Raw genomic sequence first — 17,760 nt, 5'->3', positions numbered from 1 at the left:
CACATAAACACAATGGCGGCGCTCAACGAACAAGACGAGCTCGCCGTGAGCACCGACGAGTTGCTCCGAGCTCAGGTCGAGCTCTACCACCACTGCTTCGCTTTCGTCAAGTCACTGGCGCTCAATGCCGCCACAGACCTTCGCATCCCCGACGCCATCCACCGCCGCGGCGGCGCCGCCACCTTGTCCGACGTCGCCGCCGAGACCGGGATCCTCCCGACGAAGCTCTCCAGCCTCCGCCGGCTCATGCGCGTGCTCACTACCTCCGGCGTCTTCTCCGTCGTCGATGACGCCGGCGGCCCCGTGTACAAGCTTACCAATGTCTCCCGCCTCCTCGTCGGAACTGGCGGCCGGGCCAATCTATCCCCTGTGGTGGGCGCGTTCGTAAGCTCGTCCCTCGTAGCCGCGCTCTTCAGCATGCGCGAGTGGTTCACCGACGAGCGGGCGGCGGCCATGTCGCCCTTCCAGGTGGCGAACGGCCGCACGATTTGGGAAACTATAGCGGCAGGCCGAAGCGGCGAAATCTTCAACGCCGGCATGGCCGCCGACAGCCGGTTCACTATGGACAACATCCTAAGGGAGGAGTACGGTGGCGCCGTTTTCGGAGCCCTCAGGGGCTTGCTGATCGACGTCGGTGGCGGCCACGGCGCCGCGGCCTCGGCCATCGCGAGCGCCTTCCCACACGTCAAGTGCAACGTGCTGGACCTCCCTCACGTCGTGGCAGGGGCTCCGGCCCATGACAATGTGACCTTCGTCGCCGGCAATATGTTTGAGTACATACCACCAGCGGACGTTGTTCTACTCAAGGTATACAACAACTACTAGAACTAGCAAATTTGTGCCCATTTCTTTTTTTTTTCTTATCAAATTTGTGTTGCTTACCACGCACGCCAAGTGATATTTTAGAGATTTTTTCTGCATGATCTTGTTTCCAGTGGATTTTGCATGACTGGAATGACCAAGATTGCGTCAAGATACTGCGGCAGTGCAAGAAAGCCATCCCGGGGAGGGAAGAAGGAGGAAAGGTGATAGTCATCGATATGGTGGTCGGGTCCGAGGGGTCACATGGAATCGTCTCCACGGAGACCGAGGTTTTGCTCGACGGCTTCATGATGTGCATGGACGGGCTTGAGCGAGAGGAGCATGAATGGAGAAAGATTTTCGTCGAATCTGGGTTCACCGACTACAAGATTAGTACAACGATGGGAATTCGACGAATTATTGAACTCTATCCATGATTTGAATTTGTACTCATTCACCATGAGTTCTGGTAGCGGTTGTATTTCCGTTTGAGTATTGTAGGCTGATTCTACACTGTGTATCTTTCGCCAATTTAGTAATTATATTAATAAAACATCGGGATATGGAATTTTATCTAAATAATGTATTGCCATATACTATATTTTCTTGAAAAGGACCTATTAAAATGTTTGCCTCCTAAAATAGTTTACAAACATTAGAAATCCGATGGTATTATACATATATTGCAATAGAAAACAAGTTATCAAAATTAAATTTTACATACTATGTAAATTTCCAAAACGTCTCTTTCACATGTGAACAAGATGCAAAGGGCAAACGACCCATAGACCGTTATCATGTGGACACTCAGCGGTCAGCTCCCTTGACAATCCACAACATGTGGATTCGAAACACCTTTGGCTACGACGATGGAATCCTAGCAACAGCTATGCACCAAGCCACCAAGGCACAATGCACCCGACCAAGGACCAGAAAACCATTGATGCGACCTAGCGCAAAAGTAAACCAGTGTGAATATATGTGTTGTACAAGAAGTTTGACCTAGAGTTACTCCCTTTCTTCACAATTACTTCGTGTTTTAGATTTTGTCAAAATTAAACATTGTAAACTTTGACTTAATATTTACAAAAAATATTATTATCTATGATACAAAGTATATTGTATTAGAATCGAGATAAAGTATGCTTCCATATTAAATGTATTTCGTACTGATAAATACTGATATTTTTTCTTATATTATTGCTCAAACTTTGAAAGGTATGAATTTGACTAAACCTATAACGCAAACTAAATAAAAATGGAGGGATGAAGGGTATCACACTCTATAAATGAACGAAAAAATGGAACAGGTTTCTGGACAAGCTGAAATCGAAAAGACATGGGCCAAGGAGGAGAGTTAGTTTTTAGAACCCAACGCATCTGCACAATGTATTTTCTATGCGAGTGGTCTCCTCATGTAACTAACCACGGCTCGTGCGACATTTCGTTGATTAGTGCCAGGACATTTTTTGATTTAAATTTCAGTTAAATAAACTCATACGAATTTTTTCGATATTTTTGAGATTTCGCGGTAACCGGATATTCGGGTGCCCTCCGGTATAAAAATATCACCGAGAAAAAGAAAACCTTGGTTGGACCTCCCTCACGTGGTCGCTGGGGCTCCTGCCCATGATAATGTGACCTTCATCGCCGGTGATATGTTTGACCATGCACACCCCACCAGCGGACGTTGTTCTACTCAAGGCATATACAACATCTAGACAGAAAATTAAAACCCAAATTTAGTTTTTCTTTGTCAAACTTGGAGTTGCTTACCACGTATACTATGTGGTATTTCAGCGAAGTACTTACATGATCTTTGTTTTCAGTAGATTTTGCATAACTGGAATGACCAAGATTATATCAAGATTCTACGGTGGTTCAAGGAATCCATCCCGGTGAGGGACATCGGAGGAAAGCTGATAATCATCGATACGATGGTTGGGACAGCGGGGTCGCAGGGAGTTGTCTCCAAAGAGACCGAAGTTTTGCTCGATGGCTTCATGATGTGCATGGGCGGGATCGAGCGAGAGGAGCATGAGTGGAGGAAGATCTTCTTTGAAGCCGGGTTCACCGACTTCAAATTACTACAACGATGAAAATCCAACCAATTATCGAACTCTATCCATGACATGAATTTATACACATTCTCCATTAGTTTTTGTATTTATCCTATTTTCGTTTGAGTATGTATGGTTCCTTTAATCCTTCTTGTAAGCTGATTCAACATTATGCATTTTCACCAATTAAGGAGTAAATATTTGCTTAAGAAGAGAGATTTTACATTATGGATTGGTCTTATGGATTGATCCAAGGGTACACGTGCGAGATAGTACATAGATTTTATGTAGTATTTTGAGGCGTCACGGTCATTTTGGATATTGCACTACTACAAATCTCGCGGCCAGGTTCGGTATGACTTAATTTCAGGTTCTCCCTCCGCTCGCAAATGCAAGACGCCCAATGTTCTTCCATCAGTGACCAAAACAGCGGTTGATTACATGTTTACTCCTTGTCGATAATTTTGAAATTGGAATTAGAACAGGATCCTCGTCCAGTTGTTCACCCGCTTCTTCCTCGTACGTTCGCCGCCCAGGTTTTTGCATCACCATGTTTCGTAAGGGTGGATGTTTGACCAATAGGTCACCGCGTCATGTGTTCAAGATCAATATAAATGCTTGGTCAGATGGAAGAAGCAACGTCGCAAAATACAGATACTGGAAATATCCTCAAGCTGTTATTTTGGGTACACACTTCATATAATCATATCTGGGCGCAAACTGCAAGACACAAATTGGACAAGTTCCATGAAAATCTTAGCACTGAAAAAACCTTCAAACGGCAGAGCCGAAAACCGAGCAAGGATAGCGCTAAACTTAGGTCATGCGGAAAGTTTGACTAGGTTGTAACCAAAATACATCTTAGCACAAATACACACATTTGTAGTGACACAAAGAAGAGTCTGGCGGAGAACGAGAAATAGAAAGTGATATGAAAAGGTATTGTTTTTTTTTTCCAAACGATCCAAAAGGATCGAATTTTCATTATCATCAGATAACGAAAATACACTAGGTTCTGAAAAACATAGGGAGGGATCGCCGCCTAATGCTAGCGTTCAGACGAAAAACTAGAACAAGTTTATAGGGAATACAAAGCATAAGACCCCTGCCTATTACACAAGGGATAGCATCCAGGACAAACGCAAAACAGCTAGCTAACAGGAAGCTAGGCAGCAACTTCAGAAACTGCAATTCCACCAGGAGAAACTTCTTAACGATTTCCATCAGGATTTCTGTCATCAATGAAAAGGTATTGTTTGCTTTCTGACAATTACCGACTTACCTGTAGCGACCATATCGAGACACGTCCACTCTATATCGGAAGTTTTGACACTTGAAATCTTGAATAAAATAGTAAGATGTGAAGGAAGGAGGGATAGAAAAGGGCTCGCTCGACCAAGCCCTGGACCGAGCGAAGTAAACGTCGCTCGCCTGGGCCACCATTTTGTCACGGGCCTACTTGAGCTGAAGCACTTGGCCCCGTATGTCTGGACTATTTTGCTGGACCGGTGCTACATCCGGGTAAAAAAAAAGCTCCGACTCACAATCTCTGAAAATGGGATGAAAATTGGGTGATTTGGCTCATTCCAGAGGTTCCACATGACATAATCCACCAACGTGGCGATCGCCTTTCTTTGTTGCACCTGCCGGATCTGGTGAATTGATTGCCACCATTGCTTCACCGAGAATCCGAGATGGCCAATCTATCGGCAGTCCAAAGTTTCGAGTGAAAGCACTGACGAGAGTGAAAGCAGATCCTCCTGTTTCGAGTGAATAAAAACACGGTTGCACTTCCCTTTGTCTCTGGCACTGAAAGGATGGCGAACACCAGAGTGAAAGCAGATCTGCTGGGAGCTAGTGATCTAGATGAGATATGATGCGATGGCCGCCTGTGCCATGGTTAATTTGCCGCCGGAATAACGCAACAGAGGATGAAAAATTCCATATGGCTTTGCTTCAGAGGACAGGTACAGACTGCTTCTCATCTGGCCAGTGGCCGGGCTTAATTTTTTGTTGGATAATTAGGCACAATTTTCATGATTAATTCCAAAATATTAAGCATGACGACAGTAACTACTAACATGTGAAACTCAAACATACTAGATGTAGTGATCAACATGAACAGTAGTAGAGCAAACAGTACAACATCCATCGCAAAACAGATCGAGATATGTCGCACGTACCGATCTGTTGGAGGTGGCGGTGGAGGTGTAGCAGATGATGTCGCGGCAGTAACGTTGTTGATGACAACGTTGTTGACGACGGGGACGACGGGTCGAAGTAGATGGCGTTGAAGACGACGGTAGGCAGCACCGCCCGACTTGGACGGAAGGCGACCCGTGATGAAGAGCTTGAGCAGTCGCGCAGAGCGCTTCCCAAAAACCTAATTCGCCCTCTCCCGTACAGGATCGCAAGGACGAGTGGTTCCGGAGACCTGCTCTCCCGTTCGCCGATGCACGTCGGCGCGCGGGATGGAGTAGACTACGATGGCGGCGCAAGCAGAGAGAGAGGTGAAAACCCTAACTCGTGTATTCAGTATAACCCTAGGCAACGTGGGCCACGCCCACGTCGCACGAACGTTTCGAGTCGGTTCGATCCGGGAGCGACCCGAACCGACTAACTGCGACGCGTCCGTCTACTACTCTGTTCGTTTTCCTGAGCTGCAAAAAGTAAGGAAAGTCTCGGCTCGAGGCTCAATCCACTCACCACGAGCGCGGCGCGCGCGTCGTGACGTGACGTGTCGAGACGAGCGAGCGAGGAGGAGGAGGAGCGCGCGCGTGTAGCACTCCTATTCTCACTCACTTACTAGTGGTGGAACAACCCACCTTATAAGGTGGTCTAACTTCCTCCCAACTTTCCATGTGGGACTAAACTTCCCACCTCTTGCCACTCCCTAGTGAGCTGCCACCAACTTGGGCTCAAACTCACAAGGCTGCCACTATGTGGGCTTTGAGATTTATAGGAAAAACTGAAATCTAATTTGGGCCACTAAAAGTGGGCCCAATATTTCAACAATCCCCCACCAGATCTCAAATCCCCATTTAGAGATTTACCAATACTCGCTGCTTGTTTATATACCAGTGTTTCAGTGGAGACTGTTAAGTTGAACTTCCGCCTAGAACCTTAAGCTACATCCATTCACACTTGAACAATGGACTAAGCCTTAAATTGCAAGTTTTGCGTGAACAGGGTTTCACTCAAAGTCATGACCAGTACATGGCTGCCAGTAGCCTACCCCGCGGGTGAAGCATATGCGTCATACTTCGTGGTCTCTTCATGAGTTTACTAGAGATCACCCAAAATCTCATAGATTGCGACGTTTAACAATCGGACTCATATAGGTGTGTTATTTCAAGAATGCTCTGTAGGACAGCATCTTTGCTAATATAGCCAACATAAACACATTAAGGCTTGTTGCCAACTTGCCTTACAGCAATTGAGAGTTGTGCATCTTCACATAGAGAGGGTTACATAATACTCTCCTCAATTAAACCACTAGTTTGTTCTTCCCAGGTCCTAATTCACGGGATCTCCGATCACAAAGGTTGGGTTACCACTATGGTGTAACATCAACGGGTCTCAAACCCATCTCCCTCGATGCACTTTCTATCACATTACGTGATAGTCCCTTTGTAAAGGGATCTGCCAGGTTTTTGTCTGTTTGAATATATGTAACGCTTATTACTCCGGAGTTTCGCAATTTCTGACAGGACTTCAAACGTCTCTTGACGTGTCTTGATGACTTCGCGTTATCCTTAGAATTGTTCACTTTGACAATTACAGTTTGATTGTCACAATTCAAAAGGATTGCCGGAACAGGTTTTTCAACCACAGGCAAGTCCATCAAGAGCTCACGCAACCATTCTGATTCAACAGTGATTGTGTCTAAAGCAGTAAGTTCTGCTTCCATAGTTGACCTCGTCAATATGGTTTGCTTGCAAGATCTCCATGATACTGCGCCACCTCCAAAGGTAAATACATACCCACTTGTGGCATACAGATCAGCTACATCTGAGATCCAATTCGAATCACTATATCCTTCAAGCACAGCTGGGTGCCCTGAATAGTGAATCCCATAACTCATTGTACCACATAGGTAGCGCATGACCCTATCAAGTGCATGCCAATGATCAGTACCCGGGTTTGACATGAACCTACTCAACTTGCTAACAGCAAAAGAGATGTCGGGTCTAGTCGCGCTCGCTAAGTACATGAGTGAGCCAACGATCTGAGAATATCTCAATTGATCTATGGCAATCCTCCGGTTCTTGCGTAGTGTCACACTGGGATCATAAGGTGTTGGAGAAGACTTGCTATCAATATAGCCGAACCGGCTCAAAATCTTCTCAACATAATGGGATTGCGTTAGAGTAATCCCACTCTCGTTCTTAATCAGCTTGATGTTCAGAATCACATCAGCTTCTCCCAGATCTTTTATATCAAAACTCTTTGACAAGAAAGACTTGACCTCGTGTATTACTGTCATGTTTGTGCCAAAGATCAGAATATCATCCACATACAAACATAATATAACACCTTCGCCCCCACCATAGCGATAGTAAACACACTTGTCAGCCTCATTGACAACAAAGCCTACAGAAGTTAAAGTTCTGTCAAACTTCTCATGCCATTGCTTAGGTGCTTGTTTCAGGCCATATAAAGATTTCAGCAACTTGCACACCTTTCTTTCTTCACCTTTTACTACAAACCCATCAGGCTGATCCATATAGATTTCCTCTTCCAACTCTCCATTAAGGAAAGCTGTCTTTACGTCCATTTGATGAACGATAAGACCATAGGAGGCAGCCATGGATAGTAGTACTCGAATGGTGGTAAGTCTAGCGACAGGTGAATAGGTGTCGAAGTAATCTTCGCCTTCTCTCTGTGTGTAGCCTTTCGCTACAAGCCGCGCCTTGTACTTTTCAATAGTACCATCAGGTCTTAGCTTCTTCTTGAACACCCATTTGCAGCCCACGAGGCTTGCATCCATGGGAGTCGTTCGATAGCTCCCAAGTTCCATTAGAAAGAATCGAGTCCATCTCGTTATGGACAGCTTCTTTCCAGTCATCTGCATCACGGAGATGCATATGCCTCTGCAATGGACGTGGGAGTATCATCCACAAGGTACACAATGAAATCATCACCAAAGGATTTTTCAATCCTTCGTCTCTTGCTCCGTTTAGGAGCTTCATTGTCATCCTTCTCAGTAACATTCTCATGTGATTGTTCAAAATACTCATTAGATGCACTGGACTCAGGAATTATCTCAGTAGAAATTCTAGCAATGCTATGCATATCTTTCATAGGAAACATATTCTCAAAAAATGTTGCATCACGAGATTCCATAATAGTATCAACATGCATATCGTGCACCTCGGATTGAACTACTAAAAATCTATATCCTACACTCCGAGGAGCATAACCTAGAAAGATACAATCCTTGTCTTTGGTCCAAGTTTGCGCTTCTTAGTAATTGGAATATTGACTTTCACCAAACATCCCCATGTGCGCAAATACGAAAGTGATGGTTTTCTCCCAGCCCACTCCTCGTAAGGGGTTTTATCTTTATTCTTGTTAGGAACTCTATTCAGGACATGACATGAAGTCAACAAAGCCACCCCACCATGCCTTTGATAATCCAGCAGTGGCTAACATGGAATTCACCAAGTCGGTCGGCGTGCGGTTTTCCTCTCGGCAACCCCGTTTGATTGGGGTGAATAGGGAGGCGTCCTCTCATGAATAATGCCATGTTCCTCACAGAATTCATCAAAGATTTTAGGAAAATATTCGCCACCACGATCCGACCTAAGACGCTTGATCTTTCTCTCTAGTTGATTTTCAACTTCAGCCTTATAAATTTTAAAGTAGTCTAAAGCTTCATCTTTAGTTCGCAACAAATAAACATAGCAAAATCTAGTCGCATCATCAATCAATGTCATGAAATATCTCTTTCCACCTTTTGTCAACACACCATTCATCTCGCATAGATCAGAATGTATGAGTTCTAGAGGTGCCAGGTTTCTCTCCTCGGCCGCCTTGTGAGGCTTCCGAGGTTGCTTTGATTGCACACAACTATGGCACTTAGAACCTTTGGCAATGGTGAAATTCGGAATTAAACTTAAACTGGATAGCCGAGACATTAAACCAAAATTAATGTGACATAAACGAGAATGCCAAACACTGGTATCATCACTAACATTGCCACATATATGGTTCACAGACTTATTACTGAAATCAGAAAGCGAAAAGCGGAACAAGCCTCCGCACTCATAGCCTTTACCAATAAATTGTCCAAACTTGGAAACAACTACTTTATTCGACTCTAAAACAACCTTAAACCCATCTCTGCATAGAAGGGAGCCGCTAACGAGATTCTTGTTCATAGTAGGGACATCTTTGCACGTTCCTCGGTGCACGATCTTCCCGAAGTGAACTTCAGATCTACCGTGCCAACACCACGAACAGAAGCATGTGACCCATTCCCCATCAAGACGGAAGAATCCCGGGCGACCTGGTAAGAAGTGAACATGGATATGTCAGCACACACATGAACATTAGCACCTGTATCAATCCACCAACATGGAGATTGAAATACCGAAAGAACAGTAAAGAGATTACCGTACCCATCGACATTGCTAGCGGTCACCGTGTTGACTTGCCTCGCCTTTTTCTTGCGGTCTGCCCTCTCTGGACAGTCCTTAGAAAAGTGGCCAGTCTCTCCACATGTAAAGCAGCTCAGATCTGCTTTGTTCATCATCTTCTTCTTCTTGAAGGTTGTAGTCTTCATAGGCTTATTAAAGGAGGGCTTGTTATTCCCTTTGTTCTTGCTGTAGGGTTTCTTCTGCACCATGTTGGCGCTAGACTGACCCTCTCCTTTCTCAGTGTTATCCTTAGTCCGAGCTTTCTCCTCAACATCAAGAGATGCTATCAGATTTTCAACTGATATCTCCTGTCTCTTGTGTTTGAGAGTTGTGGCAAAGTTCCTCCATGAAGGGGGCAACTTAGCGATGATGCATCCAGCCACAAACTTGTCAGGTAAGGCACACTTAAGGAGTTCAAGCTCTTTCGCAATGCACTGTATCTCATGAGCTTGTTCGACTACAGAACGGTTGTTAACCATCCTGATGTCATGGAAGCTCTCCATGATGTACAGTTCACTGCCTGCATCGGTTGCACCGAACTTAGCATTTAGTGCATCCCAGAGCTCTTTACCATCTGTTATGTGCATGTACACATCACACAGACGATCAGCAAGAATACTTAGAACGCATCCGACGAAGAGATTATTGTTTTCCTTGAACTTGTTCTGATCTTGGTCACATATAGTTCCTTCAGGTAAACCATCAGTAACCTCGAACACTTTCAGATGAGTAAGCCAGAGCATGGCCTTATACTGCCACCTCTTAAAGTGCACACCGGTAAACTTATCCGGCCTCAGTGCATCAGCAAAACCAGCCATTGTTAACTCAGGAAATTGCCTACAATTAGATTTTTGGAATGTTGGATAATTAGGCACAATTTCCATGATTAATTCCAGAATATTAAGCATGACGACAGTAACTACTAACATGTGAAACTCAAACATACTAGATATAGTGATCAACATGAACAGTAGTAGAGCAAACAGTACAACATCCATCGCTAAACAGATCGAGATATGTCGCACGTACCGATCTGGTGGAGGTGGCGGTGGAGGTGTAGCAGATGATGTCGCGGCAGTAACGTTGTTGATGACAACGTTGTTGACGACGGGGACGACGGGTCGAAGTAGATGGCGTTGAAGACGACGGTAGGCAGCACCGCCCGACTTGGACGGAAGGCGACCCGTGATGAAGAGCTTGAGCAGTCGCGCAGAGCGCTTCCCAAAAACCTAATTCGCCCTCTCCCGTACAGGATCGCAAGGACGAATGGTTCCGGAGACCTGCTCTCCCGTTCGCCGATGCACGTCGGCGCGCGGGATGGAGTAGACTACGATGGCGGCGCAAGCAGAGAGAGAGGTGAAAACCCTAACTCGTGTATTCAGTATATTTCTGCGGTAGCCGGGCAAGAGATTATATAGGCTCGGGAAACCCTAGGCAACGTGGGCCACGCCCACGTCGCACGAACGTTTCGAGTCGGTTACAGATAGCCCACGATCCGGGAGCGACCCGAACCGACTAACTGCGACGCGTCCGTCTAGGACTCTGTTCGTTTTCCTGAGCTGCAAAAAGTAAGGAAAGTCTCGGCTCGAGGCTCAATCCACTCACCACGAGCGCGGCGCGCGCGTCGTGACGTGTCGTGTCGAGTCGAGTCGAGACGAGCGAGGAGGAGGAGGAGCGCGCGCGTGTAGCACTCCTATTCTCACTCACTTACTAGTGGTGGAACAACCCACCTTATAAGGTGGTCTAACTTCCTCCCAACTTTCCATGTGGGACTAAACTTCCCACCTCTTGCCACTCCCTAGTGAGGTGCCACCAACTTGGGCTCAAACTCACAAGGCTGCCACTATGTAGGCTTTGAGATTTATAGGAAAAACTGAAATCTAATTTGGGCCACTAAAAGTGGGCCCAATATTTAAACATTTTTTGCATGGCTTGTCGAGCGTTAGAAGATATTGATCGTATTTCGTTTAGGAAAACGCTTGGTAGGGATTGCGCGAGGCACATCCTCTCCCAAGGTCTGCTCGACGCGTGTCCCCGCGGACCCCACCATCTAGCGCTCTGTTTTTAACTTCTTCCCCAACCTCTCGCCCGCTCGTTGACCTGTGACTTCGCAGACCACCAAAATCATCGCCGAGCCAAACTGCGCCTCCCTCTCCTCTCTGCCCAACGACGTACACATAGGCCCCACCCCTCCTCTCGCCGCCGCAGACAGAGCCAACTGGTAGCGGCGATTCAGGGCACCCACGACGTCACCTGTGAGCTGTGGCTGTGGTCTACTCGGCGGATCCGCCGTCCCTGCCTCTGCCTTCAGATCCCACCGCAGAGTGCGGCGGTGATGCGGCGGAGGGAGGAACGGCTGTGGAGGAGGCAGTCACCACGGCGAGCACGCCCCTCCCTCGCACGCGAGGTCGTGGCGGCCGCGCTCTCCTCAAGGGGCTGCTGCTGGAGTGTAGAAAGGGATGCAACTCACAATGTATTGATTGGGTGCATATGGCGTTACATATATAGGCCACGTCCTCGACTATACAAGGAAGGAGGCGGGCCCAATAATAAATACAAAGATATATATCGCTATACATAACTACAGAAGATACACATCCGGATATACAAGGATATGTATCTCAACACCCCCCGCAGTCGAAGCGTCGCCTGGTCGAACGCATAGACTGGACCGGAACCCCTCAAATGACGCCGTAGGGAGACCCTTAGTCATGATATCCGCAAATTGTTGGGAGGTGGGCACATGAAGTACTCGAATGTGTCCAAGGGCCACCTGTTCCCGAACAAAGTGGATGTCCAGCTCAATATGCTTGGTGCGGCGATGGTGGACCGGGTTGGCGGAGAGGTAGACGGCGGAGACGTTGTCGCAATAGACCACGGTGGCTTTGGCAAGTGGACATGAGAGCTCAACGAGGAGTTGCCGCAGCCAAGAGACCTCGGCAACCGCATTAGCAACAGCCCGGTACTCCGCTTCGGCGCTGGAGCGAGAGACCGTGGGTTGTCGCTTAGACGACCAGGAGATGAGCGAAGGTCCGAAGTAGACGCAGTAGCCAGATGTGGGGCGACGCGTGTCGGGGCAGCCTGCCCAATCGGCGTCCGAGTAGGCGACGATGTCCGTGGCGGTGGAGGCGTAGAGGGAGAGGCCGAAGTCCATGGTGCCACGAATGTAGCGGAGGATCCGCTTGACCGCAGCCCAATGAGGATCCCGCGAAGCATGCATGTGAAGGCACACCTGCTGGACAGCATACTGCAGCTCGGGGCGGGTCAAGGTGACGTACTGCAGGGCACCGACGATGGAGCGATAAAGTGACGCGTCTGTGGCCAACGAACCATCCGTGGCGGAGAGCTTGGACTTCGTGTCGACATGCGTAGCCGCGGGTTTGCAATTAAGCATACCGGCACGGTCCAGGAGCTCGTGGGCGTACTTGCGCTGATGAAGGAAGAAGCCGTCGGTGCGACGTACGACCTTGATGCCGAGGAAGTAGTGTAGGGGCCCCAAATCCTTGAGGGCAAACTCAGCGCGAAGACGCTCGGTGATCTGTCGCAGCAGGTCCGTCGAGCTGGCCGTCAAGATGATGTCGTCGACGTAGAGCAGCAGGTACGCGGTGGTGGTGCCATTGTTGTACACAAACAACGAGGCATCGGAGCGGGTGGAGCGGAAGCCAAGTTGGTGAAGAAACGCTGCGATGCGCTGGTACCAGGCGCGTGGGGCCTGCTTGAGCCCGTATAACGAGCGCGAGAGCAGGCACACATGGTCGGGGTGGGTGCTGTCGATGAAACCCGTGGGCTGCTGGCAGAAGACCTGCTCCTCGAGATGGCCGTGAAGGAAGGCGTTGGAGACATCCATCTGGTGCACAGGCCACGCGCGGGAGACCGCGAGCTGAAGGACGGTGCGGATCGTCCCGGGCTTGACAACCGGGGCGAAGGTGTCGGTGAAGTCGACGCCGGCACGCTGGCGAAAGCCACGAACCACCCACCGCGCCTTGTGACGGTCGAGAGTACCGTCCGGATGGAACTTGTTCTTGAAGACCCACTTCCGGGTGATGATGTTGGCGTGAGGGGGTCGGGGAACAAGCGTCCATGTCTGGTTCCGCTGCAGGGCGTCGAACTCGTCCTGCATGGCTGCAAGCCACTGCGGGTCGCGGAGAGCAACCCGGGCAGAGGCGGGCAGGGGCGATGGTGTGGATGGTGAAGGCGCGGAAGTCGACGCGGTGCAGACGTACTCGTCCGAGGGGTACCGCGTGATCGGGACGCGAATCCCTGCATGGGCGCGCGTGAGGGGCCCCGTGGCCGGCGGCGGAGGAGGCGGAGGCGTCGCCTGGCGAAGACGGCGCGGCGCCCGATCTGAGGCTCGAGGGCGACGCAAGCGGTGTCGAGGCGGATGAACCCGGCGAAGGGGCGTCGCCCAGCGAAGACGGCGCGGCGCCCGAGCTGAGGCTCGAGGGCGACGCAGGCGGCGTCGAGGAGGGCGTCGACGCAGGTGTCGGCGCGGGTGTCGACGTGGGGTCACCCGAGACATGGCTCAAGGGGTGACCCAGAGGGTGGCGAGGCAGCGCCCGAGCCAGAGCTCAAGGGCGCGGCGGAGAACGACGAGGCAGTGCCCGAGTCCGAGCTCGAGGGCACTGCAGCCGGCGGACCTGCAGGGGGTCGACGCCGGGGACCATCAGTAGTCGAAGGAGGAGTGGCGACCACCTGTCTTTGTGCAAAAGGAAAGCAATGCTCATCAAAGTACACGTTCCGGGAGGTGATGAGGCGGTGAGAAACCGGATCATAGCAGCGGTAGCCTTTGGTGTTAGCCGAGTAGCCGAGGAAAACACACGGAACGGAACGAGGGGCGAGTTTATGAGGAGTGGTGGCGGCGATACTAGGATAACAACGACAACCGAAAATCCGAAGACCGTCGTAGGATGGAGGGGAACCGTAAAGGAGGTGATGAGGTGCATAGTTCCAACGGGGACGACACGGACAAAGGTTGACAAGGAGGGTGGCGGTGGCTAAGGCGTCAGGCCAAAAGGTGAGGGGAACATGGCTGTGGAATAGGAGTGTGCGGACGCAGTCATTGAGGGTGCGGAGGATACGCTCGGCGCGGCCGTTTTGTTGGGACGTGTATGGACAGGTTAGACGGAAATAGTGCCGTGAGAGGAGAGTAGGGTGCGGACGGCGACATTGTCAAACTCTTTTTCGTTGTCAGTTTGTAGGGCGTGGATGGGGCGACCGAACTGGGTGGAAACATAGGCGTAGAAGGCTGTGAGAGTGGTGGCGACATCGGACTTTTTATGGAGGGGAAATGTCCACACAAAATGAGAAAAATCATCAAGAATAACTAGGTAATAAAGAAGACCATAATTACTCGGGATTGGAGAGGTCCATATATCACTATGAATTAACTCAAAAGGAAAAGACGCAACGGTGGAAGACTGACTAAAAGGAAGACGAACGTGTTTACCAAGACGACATGCTTCGCAACTATGTGAAGACTGTTTAGTAGATGAAAACGAAAAACCCCTCATTATTTGGTGAAGCGTGTTGACATTGGGATGTCCAAGACGAGCATGCCAAAGATCAACGCCTGCGGAGAGAGCACGAGGTGCGGCGCCGGGGGTGGAAGGCGACATCACTGGATACAAATCGTCGGTTGCTGCCGTTGGAGACCGACGACATGACGACGCGCGCGCGGGGAACGGCGACGGCGCGGGGTTGGGGAGGGAGGCGCGGCGGCGGCTGCAGGTGTGGCGGCGGCGCGGCGTGAGGAGGTGCACACACATCGGCGGCACAAGGGCGGCGGCGCTAGGGTTGGTGGGTGGGGCGGCGCGCGGGGAGAGAGGGGCGCGGCGGCTAGGTTAGGAACGATAGATGTCTGATACCATGTAGAAAGGGATGCAACTCACAATGTATTGATGGGTGCATATGGCGTTACATATATAGGCCACGTCCTCGACTATACAAGGAAGGAGGCGGGCCCAATAATAAATACAAAGATATGTATCGCTATACATAACTACAGAAGATACACATTCGGATATACAAGGATATGTATCTCAACATGGAGCTTCAACCAACCATCATTGATGCTGCAAGGGCCATCGTCGGTCGATGGCGCTGATGCTACATGCAGCAGTAGCCGTTGCTACATCGGCCCACCGTCCTTGCTACATCGGGCCGCCGGCGTTTCCACATGCAGCCGCGGCCGTTGCTACATCAGCCCGCCGGCGTTCCTACATGCAGTCGCGGCCGTTGCTACATCAGCCCGCCGGCGTTGCTATATCAGTTCGCCGGCATTGCTACATCAGTTCGCAGGCGTTGCTACATCAGTCCGCCGCCGTTGCTACATCAGTCCGCCGCCGTTGCTACATGCGGCCGCCATCTGATCCGACGCCGTTGCTACATCATATCGACGTCGTTGCTACATGCGGCCACGGCCGTTGCTACATGCGGCGACCGCCCTTGCTGCAAGCGGTGGGTGTGAGAGCTCGTCTTCGCCGGCAACTATGTGAGGACATCTTCTCCGGCGACGGCATCCTCTGCGGTGAGGAGATGATGGCATCTTCTCCGGCAACGTCCGTGTCTCACTTGAGGACATATACGCGCGGCGTCTGCAAGCCATGGGGGAGGGGTTCATAGAGGAGCTCCGTCGGCGCCTGATGGTGGTTCGTGCGCGCTAGTGCTGTATCTTTCCTTTTCTGTTTCCTCTTGACACGGTGTGCGTGGGAGCTGGGACTGTGCGGCCAGAAAACAGAGTAGAGAGAGACAGATCGCCCACCAGCGAAAGCGATGTGTGTTTGGGAACGATCCAACGGTACAATCAGACGGCTGGCGGCCCGGGGGATCGGAGGCCGGGATCCCCCGGGGGACGCTCAGCACGATCCTTTCGTTTAACTGCCCCGTAGGTAGATTCATGAGAGAATTCCATATTTAGCCCTGTCAAAAGTTTGCCTTTCTTTTTTGGTCTTAGCAATTTTTTTCTTCCTTTCATGACCCATAAAGTTTGGTTGGTTCATTATTTGACCCTCTAATACAATTTAAGCACTAAGATTACCATTTTGCCCCTGCTGTAATATGTGACAAAATTGCACTAAAAAAGTTGTGATATACTAGTTGGTTATTAAAAAAACGATCCCCACTATGGCTGGTACCAGCGCACCGTTTTGCCCCTGCTACAATTTATTCCGGAAAAAACTCAAATTTATTCCGAAAACTACTGCAATTTTTTTTTTGCATTTCCACAACTCCACAAAAAATTGATATTAAATAGGCACAAACATAGAGACAATCCACAGGCACGACAGAAATTTCAGCCCAAAATACATCATATTTTGGAAGATACAAAAAAGACAAATTTCTGACAGACTATACGTACACTATACGCCTATATTATGTCAGCTTTTTTTTTTCACAGCCCAAAATAAAACGAGTTTGTGCCCGAAACATTGAACGTACATCCCAAGCATATACATGTATTTCTAGAATAAATTTGAGATTTTTATGAAACTCAAAAATTTGGCAGCATATTGCAGCAGGGGCAAAATGGTCATTTTAGTGTTTAAATTGTACTAGAGGGCTAAATAAGGAACCAACCAAACTTTATGAGTCATGAAAGGAAGAAAAAATTTGCCAGGGCCAAAGAAGGAAGACAAACTTCAGCCAGGGCCAAATAAGGAATTCTCTCTAGATTCATTTGGTGTGTGATCCGTGGTTGTTTCTATGTTGACGTAAACCCAAGATCAAAAAAAAAAAAGAGGAGTTTGTTGACCTTTTTCTGTTACACCGGCTCATCTGGTAACAGAGTTAACTGGAAATGAAATAATTTTTCAGAACAAATTGTTATTTAACCCACTTCGACCGCTTCAGAGAAGCTTACTCTCTGGTGTTGCAGTGAAGGCATTTGGTTGCTGCCAAGCGAGTGGAGGCAACTGATGAGACGATGGCCGGGATTGATAGCAAGCTCCAGGAACTAGGTGCTGGGACTGATGATCGAGCAGGCATAGGTTAATATCTGTTGCTTCTATTGCCCCTCGTGAGTGTGGTTTTTCATTTTCTTTTTTGAGTTTGTCTGAACTTGGTTTGAGCTTTCAATATAGGCTGGGCCTGCGAGATCTTTTTTAAAACAAAAACAAAAAATAGCGCAACAGAGGATCGTCAGCCGAGGCTCTTCATAACAATATGTGTCCTGTAAGTCTGTTTACCGATCTGAAAAAACACTAGTACCCCAGTACATCTTATTTTTTCAACATCTCGGCTTATGATACTACAACAAGACG

General features: G+C 48.9%; 1 protein-coding gene across 1 annotated transcript; it reads left to right on the top strand.

Annotated features, from left to right (window-relative positions):
• Positions 1 to 1,298, top strand: LOC127327476 (acetylserotonin O-methyltransferase 3-like). The gene is made up of 2 exons (XM_051354252.1): positions 1 to 807; positions 936 to 1,298. The coding sequence occupies exons 1-2, from the start codon at positions 13 to 15 to the stop codon at positions 1,236 to 1,238; spliced, it is 1,098 nt and encodes a 365-aa protein (XP_051210212.1). The 5' UTR covers positions 1 to 12; the 3' UTR covers positions 1,239 to 1,298.
• The last annotated feature ends 16,462 nt before the right edge of the window (positions 1,299 to 17,760 follow it).

This window comes from Lolium perenne, chromosome 1 (genome assembly GCF_019359855.2).
Source record: "Lolium perenne isolate Kyuss_39 chromosome 1, Kyuss_2.0, whole genome shotgun sequence".
Classification (NCBI taxonomy): domain Eukaryota; kingdom Viridiplantae; phylum Streptophyta; class Magnoliopsida; order Poales; family Poaceae; genus Lolium; species Lolium perenne.
Note: the sequence above shows the minus strand (reverse complement) of the source record. Positions and strands in the feature narration are given on the sequence as shown.

Excerpts from the sequence above, each read along its gene's own strand:
- LOC127327476 (XM_051354252.1), top strand. The coding sequence starts at position 13 with ATGGCGGCGCTCAACGAACAAGACGAGCTCGCCGTGAGCACCGACGAG. Across the intron at positions 808-935 it reads CGGACGTTGTTCTACTCAAG|TGGATTTTGCATGACTGGAA; the intron begins GTATACAACAAC and ends TCTTGTTTCCAG.